This window comes from Cydia strobilella, chromosome 9 (assembly GCF_947568885.1).
Source record: "Cydia strobilella chromosome 9, ilCydStro3.1, whole genome shotgun sequence".
NCBI lineage: Eukaryota > Metazoa > Arthropoda > Insecta > Lepidoptera > Tortricidae > Cydia > Cydia strobilella.
Window position 1 is genome coordinate 7022977 of NC_086049.1, and position 18027 is coordinate 7041003.

General features: G+C 37.1%; 1 protein-coding gene across 1 annotated transcript; it reads left to right on the top strand.

Annotated features, from left to right (window-relative positions):
- Window positions 1-158: 158 nt before the first annotated feature.
- On the top strand, window positions 159-14978 carry LOC134744183 (sodium-dependent nutrient amino acid transporter 1-like). Its single transcript, XM_063677903.1, has 13 exons — window positions 159-263; window positions 4788-5052; window positions 6209-6428; window positions 6732-6775; window positions 6876-7023; window positions 7930-8008; window positions 9479-9582; window positions 11207-11393; window positions 11682-11858; window positions 12207-12306; window positions 13854-14027; window positions 14265-14359; window positions 14761-14978. The coding sequence occupies exons 2-13, from the start codon at window positions 4845-4847 to the stop codon at window positions 14929-14931; spliced, it is 1707 nt and encodes a 568-aa protein (XP_063533973.1). The 5' UTR covers window positions 159-263; window positions 4788-4844; the 3' UTR covers window positions 14932-14978.
- Window positions 14979-18027: the final 3049 nt, after the last annotated feature.

The following is an 18027-nucleotide window of genomic DNA, read 5'->3' on the forward strand; positions in this document are numbered from 1 at the left end:
TAATTTTGACAGTCATGGTGTGACAGAAAAGGTGCAGCAAAAAATATTGTTAATTATTTACTATGTGAATAACTGCAAAATTGGGTCGACCGTTCTGAGAGAGGAAATCCGCAGTAATGTCAGGAAAGCCCTCTCATGTAGCCTCTTCTGCTTCTTATATTGTAAGACGTTATAGTTTGTTATCTTATCCTGGGTATTGTGCACGAAGCTTATATTCTACAGCGTGGAGGGGTGTATCATACATTTGGGAACTAGTTAGTGGTGTAAGTATAATTATGCTACCGAATTTATAAGGACTTGAATTGTAATTTGTATTCCTTTAACTCAACATATTATTATTTTGATATAGGAAAGCAAAGTGAAATCAAAAACTTTGATTATTGTTATACGTATAGGTATTTACCTAGTGTAGGTACTTACCGTTGCACCGATACAGTATGTAGGTGTGTACAAAGATAATATAAGATAATATAAAGTTTTGTGTAAATTGGTTGAAATATGACGACATTTGCTAATCGAAAAGGCTGCCCAGTCCGTTTGAGATATAACAATACAATGTATGGTGGAATTGTCTCTCTTTCGTTGGTCTACCAATCTTCTACAAAAAAAATTCAAAATATGTGATATTTACAAAGCTATTTACAGGGATACAGTATGAATGTATGCACCAAAGCGTATGGACGGTATAGAAAGGACGACAATCTCTTAAGCGAGGTTTAGACTAGCAAGAACTTGCATGCAATTTTCATTACATTGCGGTATCTGATAAACATTTTGAATGCAGTTTTCCTTAGTAGTCAGTAATGTAACGTAAATTACATGCAAGTTCTTGCTAGTCTAAACCTTTCTTTATGGCAGAACTTTTGCAAAAGTGACCAGCTTTCACCTATAAATAATAGTTCCTAATCTCTCCGGTGGCGCTAGGCAGGCTCTGGGACCAAAGAGGATTGTAATATTGTGGCTGGACGTATCCCTATAGCCTGGTGTTAAGCTCATTTTTCATTACAAAAACATAGAAGATGGGAAAATATACCTTTGTAATACTGAAATCCTCTTCAGTCGCATATTTCGTTCATAATTCCACTAAATATTCTGACAGATGAAACTTGAAGCACTTAATTCCGTGCTTTACTATTTAACACTAGTGTTCTCGTTAAATTAATCCTTGTTTTTAACTTAAGAATTTAAAAAAGGTTCGATAACAAATTGCAGCGCGCTGACAATGACACGGAGAATTGACAGCTTAACAGGATGTCCAACTGACGTTTTAATGCTCCTGGTACAATATGACATGCAATAACGTCTTGATACTACATTCTGATCGTAAAATTTACGTGTTAAGGATAGTTGAATCTTAATTTCCGGAATATGTTTTAAACATATTTGTTATTATTAACGTAAAACACGTCGAAGTGAGCGAAGAATTCGGAAATAAACTTAAAATGTCATAAAGTAAAATAATATGTCAGATTCGTACGTAATGGGTTTCAGAACGCTCCTTCTTTTATTATTTGTTCGGGCTCCTCAAACTGAACTGCTATCCATGTTTGCTCGAAATGTAAATGTCGTTGTAAATGTCTCCGTCCTTCTCAAACACCGCATGCGTGAAAGGGATAGATATCGGTGGAATCGACATTTAGTGGTTGTAAACGTTAATGTATAGGCCATAAGGTTTAGTGAACACAATTGACATTGACACATATGACTTTCTCCTTGAGTCGAGCGCCGTTACTTGCCATGGGGCGAACGACCTCCTTCTCAATTCTGGTATCCTGGTACTTTTTGGATAATGTTTGTCTTAGTAAGTCGCCAGTCGCTTGTCGCTTGTCGCCTGTCGCCTGTCGCCTGTCGCCTGTCGCGAGTCGCCTGTCGCTACTAAAAGGTATAAAAGGCCGGAGCGGGCACGGGGGGGATTCATTCTTCAACCATCGGACTAGTCGTGACTCTGGCTTTTGTGTGTAATTTTCGTACTGGTAAGCGAAGTTTCTCTGCTACTTTTCCTGTGTTTGTTTTACTTAGAATTATCTTGGTAAATTTAAACTTGGAATTTGTGTCTGCGTTTGGTTTTACGAGGACAATATCGTCGTAACGCCTAACTTAGACTATTGTGGAGATTCTTTGCTGCTATGTATGGGTTTTATTTTATTGTAAAGTTTTCGATACTGAGTTGTTACGAGTGCTGCCACGTTATGCAGGGACAATATCGTTGCATAACAGGGACTTGGAATTGGTCTGTGTTTGGTTTTACGGGGACAATATCGTCGTAACGCTAAACTTAGACTATAGTGGAGATTCTTTACTGATAAATAATATGTCAGATGTGTTGTGTGTAGTGTTGAGTGCCGTGAAGTAAAATTTTCTACACTGTATTGTTCTAAGTGCCGCCACGTTATGCAGGGACAATATCGTTGCATAGCAGGTACTTGGAATTGTGTCTTGGTTTGATTTTGCGGGAAGCAATTTTCGTAATGTTAAGCTTGGATAATGGTGCCTAAGGGACCACTTCTTTGTTTAGTTTGTTTGTTTTGTGAGAAACTTATACTAGTAAAATTACTCTTAGTTATTTTAGTGTTTATCTATGGGGTCTTTTGCTATTTGTGGAGCCAGATCATTGCTTGGACTGACAGTTTGTCCAACTAAACATCCATTACGCCTGGCGGTGTTAAAGGTAATGGGTGGTTAGGAGTCTTTTAGTTCCAGGCTTGAGAGGGCTTGGCATCTCTTCTTTACCAACATAAGAGATGAACTATCTCCCTGGTTCAAAGCCCAGCTGTTAGATGGTAGTGAGGCCATCACGTGCGTGCCATTCGGAGTAATCTGAACTCGCTAAAGTCGGCAGTAATTGAGATCAGGTCCCCTATTAAATATATTTATATATTTCGGAGCTCTGGCGCATGCTAGTGCTGATTGCGGGGAAGGATTCTGTCGTGACTATTATTACATACTTAGTCTTAGTTGCGGCAGGACTTCTCACGTGGTTGGTGCGGGTGTGTACTAAGGGTGCCAATCCACAGATAGACACGGAATAGGGCGACTTACTTCCTACATCTTTTGGCCTGCGGGCGTAGGAGGGGGAGTCAAATACTCAGACCAGCTAGGTTTTGCTAATCTCGGTTTGGTCGACCGAACTTTCCAGCTTTTAGTAGGGATACACTCTTGTATATTCCAAGGCACTAGGTCAATGGTAAGTGCGATCTGTGCTTTGGGTGTACATAGAATAGGGCCAGAGGGTATGATTATAAATAGGGTAGAGTCATACACTATTTGTCTGTAGGTATTTGTGTGTAGGGTCTCTTTTATGCTTGGTCTAGGAATCTGATATGGTTGATATAAATTCTTCTTTTAAAGGACTTAAACATATGGCTTCATTATTCTTAAATATGTGTATTTAAAAGGTAAAGGATTCTTTTGCCTAAATCTTCCAAACCTTTAATTTATCTGGGGAAAATAAATAAAAATTCCTATGAAATCTTTATTTTTTTTATCTATTAAATTTCTTGTTTTTGGAGTAGAGACGAGGTACTGAGTATTGCAATCAGGTTTGTAAGTTATTTACAAAATAAATTATTAATACATCAAGCTGGGTTTAGGCATACAGACCGTTCTGGGATAGAAGAATGGTTTGTTTTAGGGACCCCTTGGCAGGCAATAGCAGTCCAATGGGAATTTGAGTAAAATAATGCTCAACTTGATATTTCAGTCTCATAAAATATAGCAAATAACCTTAGTGCTTCGTTTATACATCTAAAAGACTAGAAATTTTGTCTATACTTTCAGACCTGGGAATTGGGAAAAGGGATTAGTATCCCTAGCTTTTGAACATAAAGAAGAAGTAATTTTGATTGACTGATGATACTTGGCGCTTTTTTCATCAGATCATCTAGGAATGCTTAGGTTGCGAAGCGTTGGTCTTCGCCCGTCTGGCTACAATGGTAGGATAGGTGACCCGAATGATATTATTTGGATCGGGATAAGAGCTTCAGACCCGCATCGAGCATGCGAAGCAGTACGTGTGGACTCACACATCGTTTAGAAGGTGATAGTATAATTATAACTTTTCCTAAAATGCTAGGGAGTAAATGGGCTTATCCCGGGAGTGCTGCTTCGTATGTTAACCCGAAGGCTTAATAGGTGTGGCGGGACTTCACCAAAAACATTTTTAAACTCATTTTACCAACAACATTTTTAACCTCATACTAACCATATATGCTGCAATTACCTAAATAACGTCATATGTAGTAAGCCTTTAACAGCATTTACATTACACGAATAGATTTAATAAAATTGTAATATTATTTTCATCACTACGCTCGGGATTCTATTTTAGAATGCCTCGGTACGCTCAGCATTCAATTATGGAATTATTCGCTTCGTTCAGGATTCGATGTGCGCCCTCACCGTAAATATGTCATTTTTCTCCCTTGCTACACAATCTACTATTTCTACTACTGTAACTATAGGTATTAAAATATTCTTTGAATTATTCCTAAGTATGTTTTTTATCAAATATTTTTATTTGTGTTTTCGTAAGTAGTCACACATATAAATTAAAGGTGTGTGTCGTTTGCCATGCTTTTAGTTATGGCTATGTGTGTTTTTATGGGTTTTTATGTAATGTTTATGAATGCGACTGAAGGACCATCCATGGTCATGAAAAAAATTGAAATAAATAAATAAATGAAAGGTACCTAAACTGAAATATATATTAAAGAAAAAGCGACGAAGTCCTCCAGTTGATACATACTTGATTCTTCACTGCAATTGTGCTAAATTTTTGTCGATTTCAGAAAAAACAAGAAGAATTGCCCGAGCGTGCGAGATGGGGAAACGAAACCGAGTTCCTGATGTCGTGTATTGCCACGTCGGTAGGCCTCGGCAACGTGTGGCGGTTCCCCTTCGTCGCCTACCAGAACGGCGGCGGCGCCTTTCTCTTTCCCTACCTCCTAGTACTTTTCCTAGTTGGAAAGCCCATGTACTATCTTGAATGTATGATTGGTCAGTTTAGTTCGAGAAATTGTGTGACGATCTGGGAGATGTGCCCTGCAATGAAGGGTTAGTATTTTTTCTACTCGTTGGTTTTTATGGTTGAATTAAGACTTATACCAAACTGAAATCGCACACTTCACTACGGGCTCCCGACTCAACTACATATAAGAGGAAAAGACATCAACGCGCTACTATTTAATGAATAAGCAGTGCGTTGATGTCTTTTGTACTATCTTTTTATCTAGTGAGATACTTACCTATTTTTTTTTAATTATCTAGGTTTTATAATAGAAAACGTATTGTATAACATAGGGATATAATCTCATACCTACTTAGGCCACGAGGCTTGCTGAAAAATACGATAATCGACTGAAAAGCTCTCTATTATATCACGATTGTATAAAATAGTATTGTTAATTTATTATGTATATGTTAGGGGCCACTTGAAAAAGTGATATGCTTACCTGCTTTATTACCTATATTATGCCGTTAAATAAAACGCACTACAGGATTTGCTTGCTATTTGTTCTGTTTTGTTGTTCGTAGTAGAGGCTACATTCAGCAGGCTTCCTCCAGTGCACTGTTATAGTCCTTTATGCCCACCACATATCCGAGAATAGTTTGTTCCTCCAGAAAGTGCCTTGCAGACTGTGTTAAATTTATTATAAGACAACTTAGCCTATCCCTACAGTGGGCTCGATAAAGCTTCTGTTGTGGGTATAGGCTTGATGATACTTTTTTATTAATGGTAGCAGTCGATCAGATTTATTTTTAGGATCAAATGTCTATATGGGACCCATTGCATTAAAGCAATACAAAAGTCAGAAATGATAGTCAAAGTGCGACAGTCGTACCTCACTCGCGAAACGCTCCTAACAAAACGATAATTGAACATGACGTCACGGTCTAACTGAGAAACCCATCTCAGTATGGAAAACAAAAATTGCAATTTTGTCGGTGAAATATTGCGTTTATGTATACATATGTATAGTTGCTATACAATCTTTTTTTTAAAAAAAATATAAGGAATCGAATGGTACCATTACTTTTTACCTTTCTGAGAGTAAAAAAAAAACTTTTTCGAAATTCAAGTCCTGTGTTTTTTTTATCATTTCCATATATTATTTTAATATCCACATTATTATGATAAATTGCTCATTTGCCATCTATTTTACTAGATTCTGTTGTAAAATTCAACATGTGTCATCATCCCTATTCCTAGGAACAGGTTACGTGCAAGCCATGGGCACTGGCTACATCCTATCATACTACGTGGCCATCGTCGCAATATGCATGTACTACCTGGTATTCAGCTTCCGAAAGACCCTACCGTGGGCGGTGTGCGACAAATCCTGGACGGACGTGATATGTGTGCCTTCTCATCGTGCCGGACATATTGAGAATTTTGAGAATGCTACGAGCAGTGCTGAACTGTATTTCCTGTAAGTGCTTTTAAAACATCTGTAAAGGTCCCAGTACACAGTAGTCAAGAATGTTCCATGACAAGCCATCGCCATGTGTGCGTGGCCTGTGGTGTTGACATAGTCGCCCATGGCAGTGGCTTGGCATCGTTCTGTTACTTACCTACATAATAAACTCCAATAGTGCAATACCGACAAAAGTTTATTTTTGTACCTTAGTTCTTAAGTTCCAACAACAACACTAATCTTCATCATAGTAAACTAACTAATATACATAAAATTATGACTTAAATTTGGTAATTTACTGCCAGTTCGTCTTTGCAGGAGAACAGTGCTTAATCAGCCGCAGAATATTGACAATGGAATTGGTAATTACTAATTACCATTACTATTGATCCATAATAAACCAAATTCCAATTACTTTTACTAATATTCGGACGCTTTAAACAATTCTAAGATATATTACAGGTTACCCGATCTGGTACCTGGTGCTGTTCCTACTACTGGCTTGGGTGATCATCTTCTTGATTGTGGCACGTGGCGTCAAGAGCTCGGGCAAGGCTTCCTACTTCCTCGCCATCTTCCCATACGTCGTCATGCTGATCCTGCTGATTACGTATAGTCCCACAGCAGCATTAGAAGTACAATCAGCTGCAGAGGTAGTTGACCCATCTGCATACAAGTTCTACGCAGGGGGTCAACTATCTCTGCAGCTGACTGTATAAGAATAATATTGCATACCAAATGGGAGTCTAACGGGAAGAACGAAGGACGAAGTAATAGCGGAGAGCTTTTATCACTCGACTTTGTAATACCTTCTTGTTCTTACCCACTAGACAGTAGACACAGTGTCGTCTTTTGTCACACTTGCGTGGAAATAAGTTGTTCTAAATTATAGGTACAAGTTCTATTCGTAATTCTTTGAATACAATAAACACCTATGACATATAGGTACATACTTACATTAAGGCACCTATTACGTATGTTGGTTGGACTAAAGCAAAGGGGGTGCCGACACTTAGAACATTTTTAATTGGAGTGATGTTATTATGACACCTATTTTTTATTTATTGTGTTATCGTAGAGAATACGCTAAAATAAGCATGTTTTGTAGGATAAACTTTTCTTTTAAATAAAAAATGGCCGAGATATTTGACCCGCAAGTTGAAACCACTACTTGACAAATTAAAATCAATCATTTGGAATAGTAAATTTAAGTAACAGAGACAAGATAGGTGCGAAGACGAGCGAAGCGAGGAGGAGTGTGTTAGGATGACCGCGATGATCATGATGGTCGCCAGAACAGACATGTTATTGTACCTACTAAAAAAATTCTAAGTCTTTTTTTGCACCCCCTTTGCTTTAGGCCAACCCGTCTGTTTTTATTTACTTAACAATGTATTTATTTATAGTAGGTACTCCTTCGATTTTCCTCTGGGCTAATCATTATCAATAAAATTTAAATTTACTAGTGCAAGGGAAAACGAAAAGGAAAAAAAAACATATTATTATTAATTTTCAGTACTTGCACCCTAAAAGGAGCTGCCAATGGAATGTTGTTTTTCCTCACGCCTCAGTGGGATAAGCTTTACGACCTCGAAGTAAGAGCACGTAACTAAATAATTCAATAAGTAACCGTAGTTTTGCCAACTATGTATATCACCACTAGGAATGATTGGAAGGTGTATATTACACTTTAAACTCTCGCGTTTTGTACACATAATTAATGTAATTAACGGGTCTAACGTGATTAATAAAAATAAATAATAAATAAAGCTTTATTTAATTCCACACAAGAATATACAGGTAGTAAGAAACTATACATTTAAAATATTAAGAAATAAAATAATAAAAACAAAGATTAAACAGAAATTAAATCATAAATGTGTGGACCCCTTCTGGGTAAAAGCCTCCCCCAAAGTGTTCCATGTGTCTCTGTCTGTGGCTGTATCGAGCCACTTTTGCCCTGCTGTCGCTACTATCTCGTCCGTCCACCTGGCGCGCGGACGGGCTCTGGCTCGCGTGCCCCGTGGTCCAGTCCAGACCATTTTATTGCTTTGATGGTCCATCTGTCGTCGTTGTATCTGGCCACGTGACCTGCCCACGTCCACTTTCGTTTTAGTGCGAAAGTTAGAGCGTCCGTAATATTAGTTTTTTTACGGATAAGCGTATTTTTCACTCTGTCCCTTAATTTTATTCCCAGGCAGCTTCTCTCCATCTTTCTTTGAGTTGTTTGAATTTTTTTTCTTGTTTTGAGATCAAGCGTCCATAACGTGATTAAAATTACATTATTTTACCTTTTTTCCAAACATTAAACAAAAATGGGTATGAAACCGTAATAATACTTTGCTAGAGTTTAACTATGTAATTTTTCGTTTAATTTAATTATTCTAAAATTAACCTGCATATATATATAATCTGTTAAAAATAATATCCCGCGCACATATCAATGTGGTTCAGTAAAGGGGCAGACTGAAAATCAGCGCTGTGCGGTCAATTCCTAATGAAGTGGCTGGCGCAGCATATGCTGAGCCCGGTCCTTTTGTCGCGCATGCCAATTTTTTATGTTACTTGAAATATATTCCTGTAATTTTTCTTTTGTTGTGTGGCAATAAATGTTTTCTTATTCTTATTCTTAATTTATATTTGTCTACCCCGAACATTTAAATATATTATATAAACTAATATCGGGTAGTTTAGTGTTGTTTACCAATATCTATCTCCATTGACATTTTACTGGGACGTCAGTCTTCCGTGACCACAGCTAGTGCAGCCTGGCTGAAACGTCGGTAAAAAGGTAAAAAATATAGACCCGTTAATGACATTAATTAGATATATATATATCTAATTATTACATAGGGATTATCATGAATTAAACAAAAGAAAATAGCCCTCATTGCCCTGCCAGATCAGATGGTTTGTGCACTTGGTACCGTAAGTAAGTGTCCTATGGCTCGCCAGCAGACGCCCTGCCCAGCTGCTTAGTTGAAGGCGGCTTCCACTCCAGAAGCCCGTAGTTGACGATGACATGCCCGAACCTGCTGCCGTTATACGATGTCTGTTCAATATAGGTGTGGTACGCAGCCGTGACGCAAGTGTTCTTCTCCCTGACTGTGTGCACGGGCGCCATTATTATGTTCTCCTCATACAACGGCTTTAGACATAATGTGTACAGGTAAGTAATTCGTTATTTACTAGTAACGTAAGTAACGTAATCTTCAAATCAAAAGTAATTCCGAATTAATTGTTCACTCTAAAATTCTGATAAAAATAGGGTTAATTCGGAAGAAAGCATAAAACTGGATTTAAATGTAAATTTCACGAGCGTAAAATAAGTTGAAACAAATAGTACCCGGTGGTGGTGGTGGTGGTAGCATGATAGTACATTACTACAGAGGCCGTGAGGTAAGGGGTTGCCGGCCGAAAAGAATAGACGGATAGTTATGAGGCCGGCAACTACTATTCACGCCGAGGTATGTATAGTGCTTAAATTTTTCAAACATGGTACCGTTGATGACATGACATGACATCTGACAATATGACAGATTTTAGATTAGGTTAAATATTCATAGAACGAGAAAGTTGCGAGAAACACTAACTTGGCACTGACTTCAAATAATAATACAAAATATGATGATGATGATGATTGGTTCATGTCCTATTGTGATAGGTTAATCAGTGCGTGGGGTTCTAAAGGGAAACGAACATTTGATTATTTTTGCGCACGACGCACAGTTTAGGAGATACTACAGCCCTATAAAGTTTTTTTCTTTTGTTTTTTTTTAAATATTAATTAGGGGTTTCTTAAAAGGGAACCAAAATTTGATTTTTTTTATGCTACGACGCACGATTTAGGAGACAGCGTATAAAGATGTTTTTTTTAAATAATAATTAGGGGTTTCTTAAGGGAAACGAAAATTTTATTATTTTTGCGCTACGACGTACGGTTTAAAAGAAACAGCCTTAAGTATAAAGATTAATTTCTTTTTTTTATATTAATTAGGGGTTTCTTAAAGGGGAACGAAAATTTGATAATTTTTTGCGCTACTACTTACGGTTTAGGATATACAGCCCTATAAAGATGAAAAAAAATATAAAAATATGATTCAGCTGTTTAGCTTGTACATGAACACAGACGCCACATTAAAATTAAGAAAAAATACTTCCCGACCTAGGCCTTCAATTTTGTATGAAATTCCTTTACAGTCTCCCGAGTTGTTCCACCCGAAACGTGATACTTTAAAGCCTGTTATAGGTAACGCACGTAATGACTACATTTCATTGCATGTTTGAGAAAATATATTTGAAGCTAAAAATCGGCACCGCACTAATATATATAAAAAATCCAAGGGATAAAAACGAGACTGGGCTCATTTAGGTGGTACGAGAACTCACATGCGAGTTAAATTTTTTTTAACAAAAGTATTAATACACAATTACAATAATATTATGGTTACACAGTACTACTTGACAACTAAACTAAACTGTAAACTAAACTTTTTGACAGTTTGTTGGCGAAATACAGCACTCTTTACTTAAAAATAAAACGATATCTTACATATATATATATTACATTTCATTGTGGTATTTGATCGGTCGGCTGAATTGGATGTAACCTGTCCGCAATGTAACTAAACTCGTACCTATACGAGTTCGCGCGTCCTCTGAATGAGCCCTATGTTTCACTTGGTCGACGAGTACATACTAAGTAGATGTCTACTGAGTTACACTGAGTACAACAAGAAACAAGCTCATGGTTTGCTTACAGCCGATTCTAACCTGTGCAATCTGTCCTACAGAGATTCATTGATCGTCACAACCCTGGATACCTTTACTAGCCTGTTGTCTGGTATTACTATCTTTGGTATCATGGGCAACCTGGCACATGTGCTGCAACGACCCGTGAAGGAAGTTGTCGGTACCGGCGGCACCGGTCTAGCCTTCATCTCCTATCCTGACTCCATCGCGAAAACTGCTGTTCCTCAGGTGCTATGGTACCATAGAATTTAGATAGTTTGTTGTAACTAACTAACTAACAGTCTGTCGTAAGTACTAGATCGAAATGAGGCTGCCAACAACTAGCCTTGGTTCAGAATCGCTCTCATGTCATATTTGTTCGTATTTATTTTGACACACAGAGCGTTATAATTATAAGTCGCACTCAATAGAACCTTCGTCCCTACTGTAATCAACCACAATAACCAAACGAATCAGTTAGTCAGTTAGTTAAAAAGGCACCAAGAAAAAATCACGAATAATGAGCGGTTTTTACAGTTGTTCTCTGTGCTGTTCTTTCTGATGATGGTGGTGTTGGGCGTGGGCTCGGCCGTGGCGCTGTTGTTGGCCATCAACACGGTGCTGATCGACTCCTTTCCGCGCGTGGGTACCGTGTACATGTCGGCCCTTTGCTGTACGGTGGGCTTCCTTGTCGGCATCGTTTACCTTACCCCTGTAAGTCTTGATTCTGACATTAAAAATCCTCTACCTACTTACGGATGTGTTTATTAACGATTAAAAACTATAACGAAGCGAGCGAGCGTAGATGCGGCAAGTATAAATTAAATTTATTAATACTTATCGAGACTCAGAGTATTAAAACTCCATTAATGATCATCCACTTCTAAAATACCACACAAATTACAGAAACAAATGAAGGACTTTTTTCTAAATAAGTAATTGGTTAAATATGGTAAATACACGTAGTTCTTTTAGATCTTATTAGTGGTAGCTTTTAGTACAATAAATTCACTCAAATTATAATAGGATAAAACAAGGATTGCATTAGCAAGCGTTTTTCAGGGAGGTCAATGGATATTGGGGCTTGTGGATCATTTTGGCGGAACGTTTTTGGTGCTGTTCACTGGCATGTCTGAAATAATCGGAGTTATGTGGTTCTACGGTAAGTGAAGATTTCGTAATTTTATTATCTCATTTTTCATAAATAGTCTTGTATTTAATACCAGTGGCGGATCCAGAATTTTAGACCTAAAATTTTTCATGGAGGATCTCAACTGCTTTTCTGGCAGCTGCCCCCCATCTAAATCCGCTACTGTTTTGTTTAATACACAGTCTTTAATACTTATGGAGTTTCCTCTATTCTTAGAGTAATCCCTCCCTGGTCGGATCAAAATTCTGACAAAAAAAAACTAAAACAAAATAATAACGTAGTTCTGAGTGAATAATTAACCTTTTCGACACCGTGTTAAACACAAAAACTGTCACTCGGACGTCACGTCACCGGTGTCAAAACTGAAATTGAACTTTATGCACATGCACGTTAGGTCTATGTTGCTCTGTGGTCCTGTGACGGATTAATCGGTCTTTGGCGTTGGACCTACGGTGACGATATATCGGTCATTGGCGTCCAAACGGTTAAAATAATCCAGTCGATTGTTTGGAATTCAAGTTTGAGGTTTGAAAGATAATACTTATATGGCTGGTGCCGCTGGTGGTCTCTAGTCAAATCATGAAATGGCGGGTTTACATGATACGCATGATATTTTACGATGGGCCACCGACATCTACACTGATGTGATTTTGTTATCTGCAGACACCCAATCAATTATTATCATAATTATATTAATATATTTTTTATACCACGTCGGTGGCAATCAAGCATACGGCCCGCCTGATGGTAAGCAGTTACCGTAGCCTATGGACGCCTGCAACACCGGAGATATTACACGCGCGTTGCCGACCCTTTAAAAACCTGTACACTCCTTTTTTGAAGAACCCCATGAAATAATAATATTAATAATCCATAGAATCTGCGATATTTATGCCCCGAATTGTAATATTTATTGCGCTGTCTTCGTTTATGTGGTCTTGTGCACCTATATCATAGCAATCATAGTTAATGAAAACATAACGACAAATCGTGATCGCATTTTTTAAAATTATATATTTAATGCCTAGTTGAATTTCTGGTAGATAACCTATGCCAACGGTTTCTGAGACCGAAAGCAATAAAAGTGTCTCGCATTACCTACCTAACTAAATATATGTGTGTATGTGATATATATTTATGTTACGGATTCTATATTAATTTCAAGAAAAATCGTCCACTCTAAATGATTAATAATAAATGAGTGTTATATTTTTTAAATGTGAATACTTACGTCGCATAGACTTTTAAATTGAAAAATAGTACCTAAAAGTTAAAGTGAATGGGGCAATTCGATTGATTGTAAATTATCTGTATACCGAGTGAGGCTTAGGGATAATGACAAAGGCAAATATTTAGTATGAGAAATACCGGTAATATTCCGGTTTACGCATATTTTCTATTAATTTTTTTAAACGGATTGTATTCCCTATGAAGCCTAAAACACATGTATACCGTACGATCAATGTAGGTAACAATAATAAAAGTATATATACGAAGGTCGAAGATGTATAAAGAATTGGTCTGCAACTAACTTTACACGGCTTCTATCATACCTATAGGTCTAGAGAATGTGTGCCTCGACGTCGAGTTCATGCTGGGCAAAGGCACCTGCTTCTTCTGGCGTTGGTGCTGGGCCATACTCACCCCCGCTATGATGATTGTGGTTTTCATATTCGCGTTATTCAATAATACCTTGGACTTTGGCGATCAGCCCTACCCGTTTGCTGCCCTTGGTGAGTTTTAATTACATACAAATACTCAACCTACATTTATTACCGCCGAATGAGCTTTGAACAGATGACGTTTTATACATTAAACTCGATTAATCGAGTGAGACTTCAGTGTTTTACCTGCCGATGTCGATCGCTTCGTTAAAGTCAAAACGATACTTTAATACTACTTTATCTCAGCTACAAAATGGTTTTCGTTCGATAATTCATTATTTGATTTCACACACTGTTATCTTTCAGCATGCGGATATGCTATGCTTATCATCGGCATGTTACTTGTTCCTCTTTTCATCGGCAAGAGAATGTGCCAGCACAGAACTGGGAATTGTTGTGAGGTACATTGATATAAAGTTTATTTTGTATAGGTACCTATGATAAGCAAACAGTTTATGTTCTGTGCATCTCGCGCGCTAGCGAACGAACGCATGGTAAAACTTGATTGTAATAAACTACTTAATTATCTCCCGAACGTTCCCAAACTTCAATATCCACCATATATATTTATGTAGTCAACCAATTTGATTCCTGGGCCATTATAAAACCACGTCATATTGGATCAATTTGTTTATCTTCTACGACAGTACTTATTTGAGTGGTGTAGCAGTTAAAGCGACAAGGTTCTATAGTGGCCTATGAATTAAATTGGTTGACTCAGTTGACTGTACGTGCATTGTACAGGCAGAGTCACACAAGTGTGATCAACCCTTTTCGTGAAGCATACAATTTATTTTTACAGACTTTGAAATTAGCATTTCGCACGACGCCGTCATGGGGCCCCAAAGACGAAACCACGAAAGAGCAGTGGAAGCGTTTCAAGGCGCAGGCCAAAGCGGACCTAGTGAGTCTCCAGCCCGCCAAATGCAAGCGGATCGGTCTAATCCTAGTAGGCGGCTATAGAAATGTTTAACAAACGATAAAGATAAATATATTTTGTAAATTGTTCAAAATATTTTTTTACTAACTCCTGCCCGCAACTTCGTTTGCGTGGAGTGATGATTTGATGATGATTGATAAAAACTTCTTATGTCCTTGCCCGGGTCTCAATCTTTATCCATATTAAATTTCACCTCAATCGGTTTAACCTTAACAGCCAGACAAGTTACTTTGGCATTTATAATATAATATTGTTCCTTGAAGCGTTCTCTCAGTGAGTCACGAGACGTCATGTTATAAATGGATCTGATTGCTCTCTTCTGAAGAACGAAGATGGTTTCTATGTCAGCTACTTTGCCCCAGGCCAGTATGCCATAAAACATAATACTGTAAAAGTAACTGAAGTAAACTAGGCGACGTGTCTCCACGTTTATGAATTGCCTGATTCTTCTAAGAACAAATTAAATTAATTTCTTATGATAATATTTCCTGATTCTTCTTACTGCATTCGCGGCAGAGCTCAGCCTTTTTGCCAGGGCTGATATGTGAGGGGTCTATTGCAAATTATATTCTAAAGTAAGCCCCAGAAAAACTTTATTCTCGACAAGGGCTTTTCGCCATTTAATGTGATCATAGTTTCAGCCTTTCTTACATTCGGCAGCGAAAATTTGACACATTTCGTCTTTCTCGCATTAAGACGCAAGTTATTTCCTATAAACCATTCTAGTACCTCTTCCAAAGTTTCATTTACATGCAAGTACGAGCGAGTTGCATAGAAGTTACGCAGACGTCAGCGAATATGTCAGTGTCAAGCTCGAGGTAAGTACCTAGTGACATATTGCTATAGTGTTATGCGTTCCTCGGCCTACTACGTGAAATCTAGTTTTTTTTCTTACATACCCAATATTTTATCATATCAGATAAGGCAAGTTGGTTGACGTAGTTAGATTATAATTTATAAGTTAATGTGATTATAATTCATAATTTGATTGCTTTAGATAGGTATATCCAATATCTAGAATACCGTCTTTTCACGTACCTAATAACTGAATGTTGAACGTGTTTCGCACGCGACTGTTCTCAAAACTTTAGCTATCTAAAATATCTCTCGATATCTAAAAACCGTAAGATAATAACAGCCATAAATATGTTGAACATTTCTTGAAAAGTTCTCACTCAAACGACGCGCGTGCGTTGCGTGGACCGTATATTCATAATAATGGTGATTATATATTAATAATATACAAGGAGGGGCCTATAATAGGGGCGAATCATAAAAAAAATTCAACTGTTATTAAGACAACTTATTTAAGAGGCCGGTGTCGATTTTAGTAGCAAAAATGTAAAATTGATAGATTTAGTCCATGAAATTTTACACCTTTTGTTACCTAATTGAAATAACAAGTACTGGTTTCTATTAGCACGTCTTCTTATCTTACCTTTTATCAGATAAATTTTTTGAAAACAGACTCACTAAATTAGTAATGTTTGCTTTTCTGATGGACGTTTAGGTAAACGCGCGTAAAGCACTGATTTTGTCGCTCTTATTTGTAAATTTCGTAAAGTTTGGACTGCTAAACATGGTAGTTTTGTATTACACATATCCTGTACTTGACGTTTATCAGACTACATTTTTATTATTATGACTTTGAAGTAGTGTAAATGAAAGTTAGACGAAATCAATTTTCTCCAGAAATTACTTCAAAACTAGTGACAATTTCTCTAAAAATCGACTTAATTTCAACCTAATTTTGATACTTAAACAATCTACAACACTTGCTGAAACTATTCTTATACATCAATTTGTATAATTTACCACCATCATTTTTTGATGAATTTTTAAAAACTGCCCCTTCTCTTCATGCATTACCGGTGACGCACGCTCGCGACCTCATTATTAAAAGGCAAGATGAGAAGACGTCCTAAAAGAAATCAATACTTGTTATTTAGATATTACGTAACAAAACGTGTATAATTTCAACAACTAAATCTATCAATTTTACATTTTTGCTCCAAAATCGACTACGGCCTCTTAAGTGGAGTTTGTGGATCAATAACAATGTTATAAAATAAATTTAAAATAACCGTGGCATCGTAATAAACAAAGTACCTGTTGTGACATAGTTCCCAGTGATACCCGAATAGCTGAAACTAATAATGTTTCGACATCGTTGATATCATGATAAACTTGATAAAATTTTACTGGATTAAACAAAAAAACATCATTTTTAACTTTACAGGGTAACTGCGGATATTCATGTTGATAGTAATTAATGTAATTATTTAAATTCGCTCATGTTACCGACCACACTTTTTATATTTAAATAATTGTTTTTTTGTATTATTATTATTATTTATTCGTATTCATGTAATTGTGACTGATATTTAGGACCCTAGTACAACAAATTCGCCCGAAGGGGGTCAAACCAATGCTGCTTTTGATGGTTCGCTAGAAGATACTAACAAAGTAGAATCATCGGTGGACGTGTCGAATGGAGTCAATGTTGTAAGTACAAGTACCTACTTACAAAGTATAATCTTCGGTGGACGTGTCGAATGGAGTCAATGTTGTAAGTACGAGTACCTACTTACAAAGTAGAATCTTCGGTGGACGTGTCGAATGGACTCAATGTTGTAAGTACGAGTACCTACTTACATAGTAGAATTTTCGGTGGACGTGTCGAATGGTGTCAATGTTGTAAGTACGAGTACCTACTTACAAAGTAGAATCTTCGTTGGACGTGTCGAATGGAGTCAATGTTGTAAATATAGTTGGTCAAACCAAATTATCAGTAAATAAGAACAAAAAAAACTATACTCATCCTTTTCTTTTGGGTACTAGTACTAGTACTAGTATAAGACAAAGATAGTATGATTCTCTCTGTCTGTGTTTGAAATGAGACCTGCTCCATTAACTACGAAACTCTTTATGTATTTATGTAGATAAGAGTCGTTTCGTTGTGTTAAATTTATGTTTCTATTAGATTATTTTTATTAATTACACTGTCTGAAAAATAATTAAAACATGCACGATCCAGTTACGCAGTGTAACATTCTCGTAATTATAATTTATTATTTAGTCGCATACAATTTCAGGCAATTAACTCGTTTAGCTTCTGTTAAAATTTGC

Coding starts and splice junctions, on each gene's coding strand:
- LOC134744183 (XM_063677903.1), top strand. CDS start 4,845: ATGTCGTGTATTGCCACGTCGGTAGGCCTCGGCAACGTGTGGCGGTTC. Junction 6,776..6,875: donor GAATATTGACAATGGAATTG/GTAATTACTAAT, acceptor GATATATTACAG/GTTACCCGATCTGGTACCTG. Junction 11,859..12,206: donor GCATCGTTTACCTTACCCCT/GTAAGTCTTGAT, acceptor AGCGTTTTTCAG/GGAGGTCAATGGATATTGGG.